Raw genomic sequence first — 14198 nt, forward strand, 5'->3', positions numbered from 1 at the left:
GGCCAAAGTGTCACTGAGTTATAGCAATTAGCAAGATGCCCCTGCAGAGATGTTTTGATTGATGGCGGCCATGTTTTTTAACCTACTTTGCTCAAATTTGACACACCTGTGCTTGTCAGTCCCCTAAAGTTGTGTGACAAATGCCCTAAAGTTACGGTGTGTGTATGCATTTTTACAAATGTATGCAACTTATGGTGTTAAATAACAGCACGACCACATGGATTTATTGTCCTAAAAATGACAGCAGAGGAATCACATTATTAATGTATGTTTTTCATTTTGTTCACGAGTAGTAGAATAGTTAACGTATACAAATAAATACCACGCATGTCTACTATTTTCAATGCTAGACAGAAACATTAGCAATGTTGTTTTCCAACAGACCCAATTTCAAATGTTTAATGTGTTTTTAGGCTCCAAAACACCATTGCCATGTAAGCAAATGTCTAAAAAAAAGTGACTTGTTTGCTCAAACTTACCTCCGTGCCACCGTCCCAACAACAAGCAGTGTTACGCAACAAGTACTTACGTCTCTTGCAGCATTGGGTGCTTTGTGTACCACAGTCTTGCAGAAAAAAACAAACATTTCATATGGTACTCGTGAAACTTAGACACCTGAAAGTTTGACTGGACTTATTTGGTATTTCTCTTTCCTGTCCGTTTTCTGCACAACAAGCACGATGCTATAACAGTGTCTCCGTGTAATCCCGGCGCTAAATAAAATACCCATAAAAGCCCTGGAAAAAGGAAGCGTGACACTCACACTGAGCCAGGATGCCAGACAGCGCTGTCTTGAACTTGTCCTTGGCCTCCTCCATCTCCTTCTCGTGCTGACTCTTCTCCGTCATCAAGCGGCGGATGTGACTGTTGGATGACTGGATCATGGAGTAGAAGCTGTTGGCGTTCCGCCGGTTGACCTCGCCACGCTCCAGCCACGTCAGCAGCACCCGTACCGCCTCGGCGAACTTGCTGTCGTCTGGGAAGGAGAAAGTGAAAAAGACGGTCAGAGATAACCTCCATGTCTTGGGTCAGGAATCCTTCCAAATCTAGTGTTGTTTTGAGATAACATACTAGTCTAGGGGTTCATCAGAGCGAGGGTTGGGTATGTTCTACTGTGGAAAAAAAAGTGAAGCAAAAAATCCAGTGCTTGCCATCATTCTAGGACAGGGGTCTCAAACTCAATTTGCTTGGGGGCCACTGGAGCTCGGGTCTGGGTGAGACTGGGCCGCATCAGGTTTTCAAAAAAAAAAACAAAAAACACATTTATTAAAAACAAAAAAAAAAATTAAAAACTTCGCTTTGGTTACAATTTTCTACAAGAAAAGCTCTGATAAAACATTCCACTGTTCTCAAATATCTTACTTCTTATTTTTCTACACAAAATAAGATGAAAAATAAACAAACAAATCAAGAATAAAGAAAATCAATCTATCAGTAATAAATAAATATAATAATAATAATAAAACGGTAAATAATAAAAACTTAAGAAAGCACATATAGTTGGTGGGTAGACAAATGATTTTTTTCAGATTAAAATGAACAAAGCATTATTAGAGCCCTGTAGACATGACAAAACACGACTATAGTCACATTTATACTCTTTTTATTTACAACATATTGCGCAACTGCAGGGTCTTGAGACACATGCTAACTCGCAAACTAGAGAGCTAGCGACCTAAACGGTAGCCTTCAAGTTATTTCCTTTCAACTTAAATAGCCAAAAACTTACCACTTCCACACGGATAGGGAGGATAACTATTAACAGTTATTTAACCTTTAACATGAACATTAATCAAAGGTAATAATTTTTTCTGGGTACATGATACCATACAGCATCCATATCAAACTTGCGCGGGCCGCACTAACATTAAACTTTCATATCAAGGCGGGGGCCTCAAACTAGTGTCCTGCAGGCCACATTTGGCCGGGCGGGCCGCGTGTTTGGGACCCCTGTTCTAGGAGGATTAACAAAAGAACTCCAACCGCTGGACTTTAGTGTAAACAGATTGTTCAAATTGAAGTTGCGAGTGGCGTGACAGTGATGGACGCTTTCAAAAAATGACCTAAAATGACTTCAGCTGGGGGTTCTTGGTTTTGATATAAGCCAATAATCAATAACAATGAAAGCTTTAAGAAAGTGTGCAGAGATGTATGTCTGTCAGAGCGCTGAGATGAGCAAAAGATGAAAAAAAAAAAGAAATAGATAAAGCAAAGGTGAGTAAAAGGATAGCAGGCCTGCGGGACGAAAGGGAAAACAAGTGTACAAATGACAAATGGGCTTACAGAGACAGACGCAGAGAACGGGGGGGGAAAAGCCATTTATAGACTGTCAGCTTGTAAAGTGCATCTGTGAGCTTCTTGCCATCAGAAGCAGGAATTGTTTCATTTTTTTTGGAGGACGGCGTTGAAAAAAAAAAAAAAAAAAGGCTAACCTTCCTCTGGCTGTAAAATTCAGAGGAAAAGCTTAATCTCCGGGTAAAATAGCTGGGATGTGTGCGCTCACAAGAGCCAGTGCCAAGTGATTAAAATATAAATCCTTGTTCAGAACAGCGTCGCGTCAGTTCTGTGCGCCAGGGCCAAGAGCAGGGGAGCGCCAAGGAAGACAGTGCAGTGATGGAGAGGCTTGGAAGTGTTATCAGGTAGCAACGACTCAGACCTGGAAGTGTCAGCGCTCATTAGCGGAACAAGTGTGTTCAGCCAGAAACACAAATGACGTTTTAGAGTGGAGTGCAAGGAAGAAGAGAGGAGAATAAAGTCTTTGTTTAGTTTGGGAGGAGATTTTACGTGTTGCTTTAATGATTCAGTGGAACCCTTTGTAGTGTAGTCAACACAAGTGGAAAGTAAGGCAAGAACTTCTGGAAAAATCCAAAGACTGCTCTTTTGTGATGCCACCACAGAAGGGTACCAATGATGGCATTGAGGAAAAATGTGATGACAACCATAGAAATTAAATATACGTTTTTGAGACATATAATGACTTGCATATAATGACTTACCAACAAACGTCACATTTCTACTGTGGTAGAAATGTGTATCTTTCTATTCTACGACCCCAGAAATGGAGTACTACAATAACGCACTGGCCACAAGTTTTGACAATGACAATTAATTCCACATAGTCTGCTGCCGCTGATTGATAAAATGAAGTCTCTTAGTCATGAAAATTAACGTAATCCCCAAAACACCATTACCACTGCATTTCAGCCCTGTCACAAAAGGACTCTCTGGCTAACATAGGTGAGAGTGCTGACAAGGACAAAGGCTGGAGATGACCCTGTCATCCTGACTCGGCAAGATTAACAGGCTGGAAGTTTTAAAAAAAGGCGATGGTCCTCGGTAGGTTTGCTTTTCTTCTGTTTACCGTAGTTATCTGCAAGGAAACACGCGCATCACCACCACCAATCACACAGTGGGGCAAAGACTTTTGGAAGATGGCCTGGTGTCAAGAAGGGCGGGAAAAAAATAACAAGAAAAAACACTTCTCTCCAGGAAAAACATCAGGGACATACTGGTAGTGGCATACTGGGGTCCTGAAGACTGCTGTGTTTTGATGAATCCCCTTTCCGATTCTTGTCCGAAGAAGAAAAGGTGAGTACTGCCATCAGTCCTGTGCCATGCCGACACTAAAGCATCCCGATGTTCCTCTGTGGGGTTGCTTCTCAGCCAAGGGAGTGGGCTCGCTGACTATTTTGCCAAAGAACACGACCATGAATAAAGAATGGAACCAGAACATCCTCCCAGAACAACGTCTCCCAGCCATCCAAGAACAGTTTGGTAACAAGTGACGCCTTTTCCAGCACCATTGCCATAAGGCAAAAGTGATAACTAACGAGCTCCTGGAACAAAACATTGACATTTTGGGTCCTTGGCCAGGAAATTCCTCAGACCTTATTGAGGACTTGTGGTCAGTCCTCAAGAGGCGGGTGGATGGGCTGCCATCAATCAAGATGTGGTCCAGAAGTGAACTGACAGCATGCCATGGTGAATGGAATGTAATATACATACTTGGGAAGATACTTCAGTACATCCAAAATATCTGAAAACAATACTTGGTCATTCTAAAAACTTTTGGCCACGACTATAATTACTTTTTAATAGCAGCAATACAATAGAAGACCACTAGGTGACATCAAATACCTTTTTTGGTGGCACTTTGCGCCAATGCAATTTGCTGTCGCGCTTAGTGTCACCAGTAAGGTGCCCAGTGGCGTGAAGTGGCTCAAACTGCATGCCACCTGGCTCGTGGTGGCCCGTAACGGCGGCAAAAATTGAGTTTGCCGGCAAGAAAACATCTAAATGTTTAAAATGTTTGTTGCGCTACTTGCATCAAACAATCAACGTGAAGTGTCCACCAAGTTGTACCAAATGTCGCAAACAAGCCACCTGTTGGAATCCACTGGAATGTAATGGTGCGTGCCAAGTTGTGCCAATGATGCTAGGAGTCCACTGGGCCGGTGCCGGTGCAAGTTTGCGGCAAAGATTACGTGATTGCCATGTAGTGGCTCGCCGTGGCGCCAAATTAATTAGGCGAAATAATCTTTGCCGCGAACTGCCACCAACTGGCGCCGGCCCAGTGGACTCCCAGCCTTAGTGGTAAATTATTTTACTATATTTTAGTTTTATTTAGTTTCAATTATAATGTGTTTACATGACTGTATGAAACGTGGCCATGCCACGAGCATACATAACTTGAGTGGCTTTTGTTCCACTTTGGAGGCTCCACTCTTTGTGTTACTCAAATATAACGTGGTCTGCCAACCTTTGATCTTGTCCCCCAGCTGACTGCACTCGTGCTCTGAGAAATGCACGATGGGTGGAGGCGATGGCGGCCGTAGACGATCTTCCTCCATCTTGCGCCGGTGCCGCTCCTCCCTGGCCAACATGCGCTGGTGGCACTCCCACTCGTACAGGTCGTCCCTGGCCTGGGCGAAGTCTACATGGAGGCGGCCCGTGTCTTTCTTGTCTGTGCTGGAGCCCAGGCGGATGCGATAACCTTGGCGGATGGAAGGAGGAGACGACAAGATGAGAGGAAGGGGAGGAGCTGAAACGACAACAATGGAGCTTAAAATCAGGTTAGTTGTGTGCTCAAACACAAGACGAGGTGAATGTTTAAACCTGCATTTAGCTTTTTAGCAGATACTTGACAGTAAAAAGTGACAGCGCCGAGCGCGAGACAGAAAAGAGGGTGTCAAAAACAGAGACGGATTGAAAGTGACAGTCTTGGTTGTGAGGCGGCCTTTGTTTCTGACAGCTGTCGACTTTTTATATCACATTCATACAAAAGTGAGGCTTTTTGTCAATGATGCCTTCAGAATGTTACCACATTGTACACATACACACGTTCCTGCGGGGTTACGTGTGAGGTGGGAGGGGACCGTGCGGCTCCACATTGCGGCAACCAAGATGGACAAGGAGGATCCATAGAGCAGGAGACCTGAAAGGCTCCACGTAATAAGAGACTAACTCGATATTTTGTGTGCGCTAGATCATCTTCTGCAAATTGTGTTTAGAATGTTTGACGCCTTATTGATTCTTCCCGTCAGCCCTCCAGCCACCATTTTCTCTTTTATCTTTACTATTTTTGCTTGTTGGTTACCTGAAGATGTGAATGTACAAGTATAGATGGTAGATGGAGGGTGTATAAAGCCAATATACTGAGCTTGAATAGAGCGATATAGAGGATGTGCACAGGGTGTATAGATTTAGTGTATACTATACAGATAGAAGATATAACTGTGTATTCAGAAGGTGTACAGCAGGGATCTCAAACTTGCGGCCCGCGGGCCAAATGCGGCCCGCTAGTTTGAGGCCCCCACCTTGATACCAAAGTTTAATGTTGAAATGACACCTTAAGGCCGTGTGCACACCGGACACAATTAACATGATTTTGCCCCGCCCATACTGTTACCCTACCCTGTTACCCCGCCCTGTTTTGCTTTGGATTAGCAATGAAGCTAAAGGCTTATGACGCTGGGTACAAATAAATGCAGGAAATGATTTGGAATAAAAGGGAAAATACACGTCAAGATAAAGCATCTCATCAAACATGTTGTTAAAGTTAGCACGCTGCTCCCAGATGGAACTGAGTACCATGCTAACTTGCTAATTGGGTCAAATTATTAAGTTTCATTAATGTTCATGTTAAAGGTTAAATAACTGTTAATACTGTACATTTCAATCTGAAAAAAATCATTTCTCTACCAACTGTATGTGGTTTCTTATGTTTTTCTTATTATTTTACTTATTTATTACTGATTGATTGATTTATTGTCTTTATTCATAATTTGTTTATTTAATTTTTTTAAATCTTATTTTGTGTATAGAAAAATAAAAATTAAGATATTTGAGAACAGGGATAGGCTCCAGCACCCCGCAACCCTCGTGAGGATAAGCGATAGAAAATGAATCATATTGTTCTAAATCAGAGGTAGGGAACCTATGGCTCGGGAGCCAGGTAGGGCTCTTTTGATGACTGTATCTGGCTCTCAAGCATTTCTTACCACAATAAAAATGTATTTTTGCTAACAGTTTAAAGTAAACATCACAGAAATAATATTAAATTAAATAATATTAAAAATCAACAACTTTTTTATGCATTTTAATTCGTCCATCTATTTTCTACTGCAATGCGGCCGACCATATCCATCTTTCTTGAAGATATTTTCCAGGTCAAACACCAAAACTTGATTATTACTGGGTAATGCGGTAGTCTACCTCGGTCATTGAGATGTCAACATGTAAATATAAACTTTCCTCCTTTAGTCAAATAGTCACCTAGCTAAAGCTGCAGAACCAAGCCTTCTGACGAAGATGGCCAAAAGAATGAAATATACTGAGTATGGTGCAAAATTATGCAGCAGCAGAAGTTGTATTAATGGCAACAAGTATTTGATTTATTATTGGACACTGCGCTGCTCACAAAAGTGTGCTGGCCACACCCCATTGGCGTGGGGTAGTGTGCCTGGTCTACATAATTAGAGCCCATTATATCTAAAACTGTTGGTCTTACATAAAAATGCACACATTTTATTGCATTCAAAATGTATATGGCTCTCACAGATACGCATTTTAAAATATCTGGCCTTCATGGCTCTCTTAGCCAAAAAGGTTCCAGACCCCTGTTCTAAATGAACCAATATATTCCTTGACTTGAGGTGCCAAAAATGTCCCCCGGGCCACATTTTGGACACCCGTGCAGTAGGGTAAAAAGATGCATACATCATATACTGCATGTAGACCTTCAGAGAAAGGCGTGGACTGACTGTGCTGGTGCGTAGTGTTGGCTGGAGGCCACCGGATGAAGTACATAAGCAGGTCAAGCTACTCTTCACACCTTCTACACACTCATGGTGACTCACGGATCCAAAGTCTAATGCGAACAAATCATTTGAAATTATTCTTTTTTTTTTTCTGTCGGTAAATGTGTGTGGACGCGCTCCAACCGAACGCTGTAATGATGTCAAGTGTGACTCACTCATCTCAAGAGACAGAGGGGGTGACTGTGGCATGTGGGGGAGGGAAGCGGGTTAGAATGACACGGGGAATTGTGCAAACAGGAAAAGAAATGAGCCCGAGTTCGGGGGTTTTAAACTTCAGTCGGCCCCCTCGTTTGCTCACTGCTGATGCTTTGGGCTCCCAGTCTAGCACCACTTCAATATTTCATGCGAGTGTGTGTGTGTGTGTGTGTGTCTCCACATCACCCTGCAACCACACAGTCAAAGTCACATGGCCACACCCTCCATGAGGCAACAGACCAGCGTTACTTCCTTTTTAACCATACAAGCTCCACCCATCCCTGAGGTGTTGCCGTAGCAACCAGTCTTAATCATCCCAACTACCTTGAAGCAACTTTTGATGGATCACACCTAAATAGTTTGGGAAGACAGATGGCATGGGATACTACAATACCCATGAGCCTCTATTTCCACGGCTGTGGAGAGGCAGGTGTGAATCAGTGTTGCTGCAAATAGGCTGTCGGCGAGTCCCAGCTGGTCATTTACGGTTGGGAAAGAAAATACGCTAGCCCACTTCATTAGACGGAAACACCAACAAAGTTGGTCATCATTACTTCCAAACTTGATCGGTTATGAGAATGATGATGGACGCAATAAATCCATACATTATAACACCAGCACTGTGTTATCATCAGTCAAAGATCCTCTATTTACTGATAATGTATGCTGTTTTTAAGGATCGACCGCAAAGGTGCAGATTTCTGTTTATAAGGACACAAGACGGGGCTGCACGGCGGACGAGTGGTTAGCGCGCAGACCTCACAGCAAGGACACCAGGGTTCAAGTCCACCCTCGGCCATCTCTGTGTGGAGTTTGCATGTTCTCCCCGTGCATGCGTGGGTTTTCTCCGGGTACTCCGGTTTCCTCCCACATTCCAAAAACATGCTAGGTTAATTAGCCACTCCAAATTGTCCATAGGTATGAATGTGAGTGTGAATGGTTGTTTGTCGATATGTGCCCTGTGATTGGCTGGCCACCAGTCCAGGGTGTATCCCACCTCTCGCCCAAAGACAGCTGGGATAGGCTCCAGAATACCCGCGACCCTCGTGAGGATAAGCAGTAGAAAATGAATGAATGAAGATGGACTGCCGTTTTCTTTAACTTGAACACACATGGATACCCTTTTCTTTCTAAACCAGTTCAATCCCAGGAGGCACCTCGGTATCCAAAAGTCCAGACTTGTCGGCAGTCGCTTTTGTGAAAATAATATCCAGAGGGAGGTCTTATTAAACACTAACTATAGCTTAGTTGGCAACACTGATCCCTCCTGCTACATCTTCTTATTCTCTGGTGTGTATGAGGTGCGGTAACAATGCCACAGACAGTTCCATTAAATGTGTTCCAGGCTCCAGCACCCCCGCAACCCTCGTGAGGAAAAGCGGTAGAAAATGAATGAATGAAGGACACAAGACCAGTCCAGGGTGTACCCCGTCTCAAGTCAATGATCCCCTCCTGGACATGAGCGCTATGGTGGCTTCATGGACATACTGCAAAAACATTCTGGCTATTTTAAGGACCTAGAGCAGAATTCCTACTCAAAGATCCTCTATATTTGACAGTACCACTTTTGTGCTGCAAAATCACTATTGCAATTTTTTTATGCCATTTTTGACGCTCTACTGCTCGTCAAAGATCCTTTATATGTGACAGGAGCACTTTTCTGTAGCTAGGACCAACTACAAAAATAATGTTGTTTTGAAGGATGGACCACAAAACGCAAATCAAGGATCTTCTGAATATGACGGGTGCACTTTTCTGTCTTGAATAGCCCACTGAAAAAAATGAGCCCAAGATCCTGTATTTGATAGGATGTCAATGTTGTTTTTAGGAATGCCAAAAAGTTGGAAATGAATTCAGTCTGATGTTATCTGGATGACAGATTTGGGTTGCAGGCCTGCATTCGGGCACGCGATGTTTCCACTAATGGACGACCAAAACTAAACATCAACACTCCAGATGTTCCTTACCGGACAGGAAGAGAGCTTTGTCCACCGTGAACTCTTCGGCAAAGCGAATATGGCAGAAGTTCTTCTTGCTCTTACGGATGGCGGTGATGTCGCCGCACTGTCCGAACACCTCCATGATGAGCTGCTCGGTGGCGTTCTCCGGCAGGCCGCCTACAAACACTGTCTTACAGCCTGGAGGGCGCTCCCTAGTGGCCGGAGGTGGCAGGTCTGTTCAAAGGAAGCACACAAAGTTGAGTTTGAACGCCCGGGCTTGGAAAACCGGAGATAATCCATTCGCTTTAGTCGAAAACATCAATTATTTAGCTCTTGGGATGTATTTTTATATAAGCAAAGGCATTATAACAATATTTGACTATTAAAAGAAGTAAAGGGAGCCGTTGCAGAGAAGTGGCGCCTGTTGTAAGATGTTAAATAATTGAAAACGTGCTTGAAATGCCAACATTTGAATAATGCCTGTTCCATCGGGCTCAATAAGAAAACGGAACATCTCCGAGCTGTAATACATCAAAATAAGAGGGTAAAAAAAGCAACAGCTGACATTGATGTCCTGAACAATAATTAAAAAAAGAAGAAAAAAACGCCTTTGCGGCATTCAAGGAATTTTTCCAAAGAGGTAATACAAAAAAGGATGTGAATTTTTAAATCCTCCCCCCTGAAGAAACACATCATAACCCAAACACATGAATAGTGATGGCGAGGCCTCTTGATTGTTTTTGTAAGGTGAATGTGAACAGTAAAGCAGCCCATGCATGAAAATGAACCCCCCGAGTTCGATCCTCTCAAGTATAAGATCCTTGCATGGCGGCAATCACTTATCCAAAGCGGATGATCTCATCTCCCCATAGATCATCCCTGATGAATGTGATTGGAGGAGTCCATGAGGATGGAATCCTAATAATCAGCGGCGAATGCGTCTTTATGCGAGCTTTTGAACAATCTAATCTGTGCCTCTGTCTTCCGATACTTTTAAGACTAACTGGAATCTTGATTGTAAATCTGAAGTGCATGCTTGATCAGCAGATGAATTCAAGGACTGTGGATTTGTTCATGATGAATATTATCCCCCAACTAGAACACCAAAATGTAACCCGGACCTGCTGGTGCTGAGCAACTACTCCAAGCTGTACTCCAAACTGTACTTGCCAAAGTCAACTGGGACAGGCTCAACCAGAAAGTGTAGAAAGCCCACGCCGATGAATGATTGATGGACGAGGCGTACACATGCAAGAAGGATCTGGTTTCCAACGTTCTTTCTCGATGGAGGGTATCTACTTGGCCCGACACGACCCTACCAGAACTCCACACAGAGGTGCTCAAGCGGAGATTCCAACCAAACAACCAACATGCTAATCACTCGGCCTCCATGCGGCGGGGAAAGAAATAAACAAATACAAGGGGGTACGAGGTACTACGGTATTTGATAAAAAAAGGACTTGAAGAACACCTTTAGCTGAGTTTTATCTGAGGATTACCCCTGGATGTTCTCCACTTTGCTGCAGATCTGTTTTCATGCTGCCCTCAGTCTCCTCTTGGATAAAAGTGGACAAAAGTAAATACAGGGGAGCCTCGTTCTCGCTTCATTAGCCACGTTTACATGGACCCAAATATTCCAATTCCATTCGGTTTATTTGCTCAAACGGAAAGAATGTTACCTTTGTATACACCTCATTCCCAAAGAAAAGTGCCAATCCGAATGAATATATAATGGGATTCCCAGGGGTGGAATATTCCTTTCCCCAATCCGATTGAGGTATCTTGTACCCGCTCAAACGGAAAGTTGTCAGACTGCGTTCTTCTTCGTGGTGTTTTTCTTCTTCTGTTGTTTATTGGCGGTTGGCAAGCAGCTTTGGTGTGCATTAGCGCCATCTGTGGAACAGAATCTAAACCCTTCTATACGCCATTCACAAGTCCACTTTTATTAAAAAAGAAAATATATATCTATATAAAACATGTGCCGAGCTTAATTATAAAATATTAGTAAGATTGAACTTTATCTTTTCCTGTTCCCGGGTGCGTTCTTTCAGCGAATGCTGAGATATGACGTAACACGCAGATCCAGACGTTCTTCCATTTAAAAAAATGGAGGCGAGCAATCGGCACTGGACTGCTAAGGAAAGTTTGTTTTTGATCCAAACTAAATTCCAAGACTGGACGAAGGAAAAACTGGCAATACGGAGTTATTCCAACAAGTGAAAGAAAAACTCCAGGAAGTCGGTATCACGTGATGTTGGTGTTTACGTTTTACTGGGCATGCCCCATTGACTATTCTGGTTGATTATAGCGGCGCATGTAGACAAGAGATTGGAATATTCCTTTCCATGGATACCATTGCTTTCGGAAAGATTCCATTCGGAAAGAGAAAAACTCATGTAAACGTGGCTGCTGTTGTAGATGGTTCCAACTGATGCGTGAGAAGGTTTCCGTAGTTTCCTGTGATGATTCTTTGGAATGGATAACTGAGTAAAGTCAAACCAAAAGTGAAACCACCACAATGTCAATAACCTGGTGTGCTTTTAAGCAACACTCTAGTTTCTATTGTGTGAGTTAGTTCCGACTAACTTATCAACTGACGCGCTCTTAATTGGACTTAGATGGACTATTGAGGCCAATACGGACGTGGCCAGGGTGTCTGATCCTGGAGGATGAGGGGGGGGGGGGGCGGGTGTCAGAGTCAGGAAAGGTGAGGTGGAAGTCAGACGTAAGGCGCTAAACGCTCGCAGACGGTGAGGTTATTCACAGCCAGGAGATGGAGGAGGAAGGTGGATTTCAAATGGGAGTTGGGAAGGGGAGGAGGGGGGGGGGGGGGCTGCAGGGTTTTTAATGCGCAGCTAAAGGTCAGTCAGAGGGGACGCGGCACAAAGTGTTAAGACCGGCGCGTGCAGCTAAGCAGGGGGGCCATCTGATGGAAAGCGTATGCGGCACTGTTGCAGGAACGTCAACGCATCCCTCGGGATGTTAGCTCGGGAATGCAGTAAGCTTCATTGGCGGCATCTGCAGACGCACCAAACACTGAAATCCATTGCTGTAACTCTTATTTACTCAAGGACATAATAATAAATCGCATGAGAACCTGTCCACATTCTTCATATCACACTACAATCGGCTCATTTTATATTCACGTTTTAATTCCCCTCACTTGATTTTGTCTTTGATAATAACTCTCATGACGGCGTGCATAGGATATAATTACACACCTCCTTCTTCCAGTGTTCCTGTTTGCTCCTCTAACACTTTACTTGCAGCCAAATTCCATCTTCAAGCAGATTCACTGCCCGGCTGATGAGCATATAACACCCGGCTGTGAAGTAGTAGGGATAAGATTTAAAAAAAAAAGGTTTAAAATCCATCCATTGATACATCTTAACCGGCTGCTTTGCATGTTAAAGAGCTGCTGCCATTCACTCGTCCCCGCATGAACCCTAAAGTCACCAAAGCGACCCCAAATCATGAGCTCTCAAGAGAAGGACAATCGTAGACAGGAAATGGAAATGCCTTGCGACAAAAGGCGTGAGGATCCAATGGAATATAGGACGCCGTGTTGTGCATGTTGATGTAAAGAGATAGAAAAATCAAACAAATCAACCGCTGAAGCAAGGCTGAACACATACTGTATCATCTACTATGTATACATTATTATATTTACATATTCATGAGGGGTTAAACCTGCAAGAGCTCATTGATATTCAAGGACAAAGAAGTGTAACCTTGAAATTAAAGCTTGCAATAAAGAGCCCGTGTTATCTGTCGTCGCTGAGGTGACCTTGGATCACCTACTTGCCTCTCTGGGATGCTGGTACACATTTTTGCTGTGAGAGCTGACATTTTAATACATTACATCAAGACTTTGCTGATTTTTTTTCTTTACCCGCAGTACCTTAAAATAGTATCTTAAAATAATATAATCATTCGCTACCAAAGACATATTTATACATTTTTTCAACCTGCCTGCTCGCTCCTAAAGATGTATTTATACGTCTTTTATGTTTGTTGTTTTTGTTTTGCACTAGAGGCACAAAGAGGTGATGATGCAACTCTACAATAGAAAAGAGCATGTTTGGTGCAGTTTTAAGATGTAAAAAAAAACAACCACAAGGTGGCAGACGGCCTGCATCTCTCCTATTGAAATACACGCTGCATAGCGACCAGGAAGCGTGAAGGACGTTACGCATTGAAGGCAAATTTTAACGCATTCACACTTGAGCGCAAACCCTGTTCAGTTGCAAAAGTGACAAAAAAAAACGTTATTTTCATGTAAAACAAGCGTTTTTGTGTTGGTTATGTTGTGGCATCGCTGTACGGTGTTCGAGTGGTTAGCATGCAGACCTCACAGCTAGGAGACCTGAGTTCAATCCCACCCTTCGGCCATCTCTGTGTGGAGTTTGCATGTTCTCCCCGTGCATGCGTGGGTTTTCTCCGGGTACTCCGGTTTCCTCCCACATTCCAAAAACATGCTAGGTTAATTGGCCACTCCAAATTGTCCATAGGTATGAATGTGAGTGTGAATGGTTGTTTGTCTATATGTGCCCTGTGATTGGCTGGCCACCAGTCCAGGGTGTACCCCGCCTCTCGCCTGAAGACAGCTGGGATAGGCTCCAGCACCCCTGACCCTCGTGAGGATAAGCGGTAGAAAATGAATCAATTTAACCGAGTCACAAAACAATGTAGGTGCATTTTGAAATGTTTGTCTAACAAATTGACGCCAAACGATATTATTGTC

At 43.4% G+C, this 14198-nt stretch overlaps 1 protein-coding gene across 3 annotated transcripts in view; it reads right to left on the minus strand.

Moving 5' to 3' along the window:
- Nucleotides 1-14198, minus strand: part of enox2 (ecto-NOX disulfide-thiol exchanger 2) — a 197808-nt gene that overhangs the window by 29720 nt on the left and 153890 nt on the right. For all 3 annotated transcript variants that reach the window (XM_058076577.1, XM_058076578.1, XM_058076579.1), the window contains 3 exons: nucleotides 9482-9688; nucleotides 4760-4993; nucleotides 764-976 (listed from right to left, as the gene is read on the minus strand). In XM_058076577.1, coding sequence (XP_057932560.1) covers nucleotides 764-976; nucleotides 4760-4993; nucleotides 9482-9688 — 654 coding nt within the window. The remainder of the gene's footprint in view (nucleotides 1-763; nucleotides 977-4759; nucleotides 4994-9481; nucleotides 9689-14198) is intronic.

This window comes from Doryrhamphus excisus, chromosome 6 (genome assembly GCF_030265055.1).
Source record: "Doryrhamphus excisus isolate RoL2022-K1 chromosome 6, RoL_Dexc_1.0, whole genome shotgun sequence".
NCBI lineage: Eukaryota > Metazoa > Chordata > Actinopteri > Syngnathiformes > Syngnathidae > Doryrhamphus > Doryrhamphus excisus.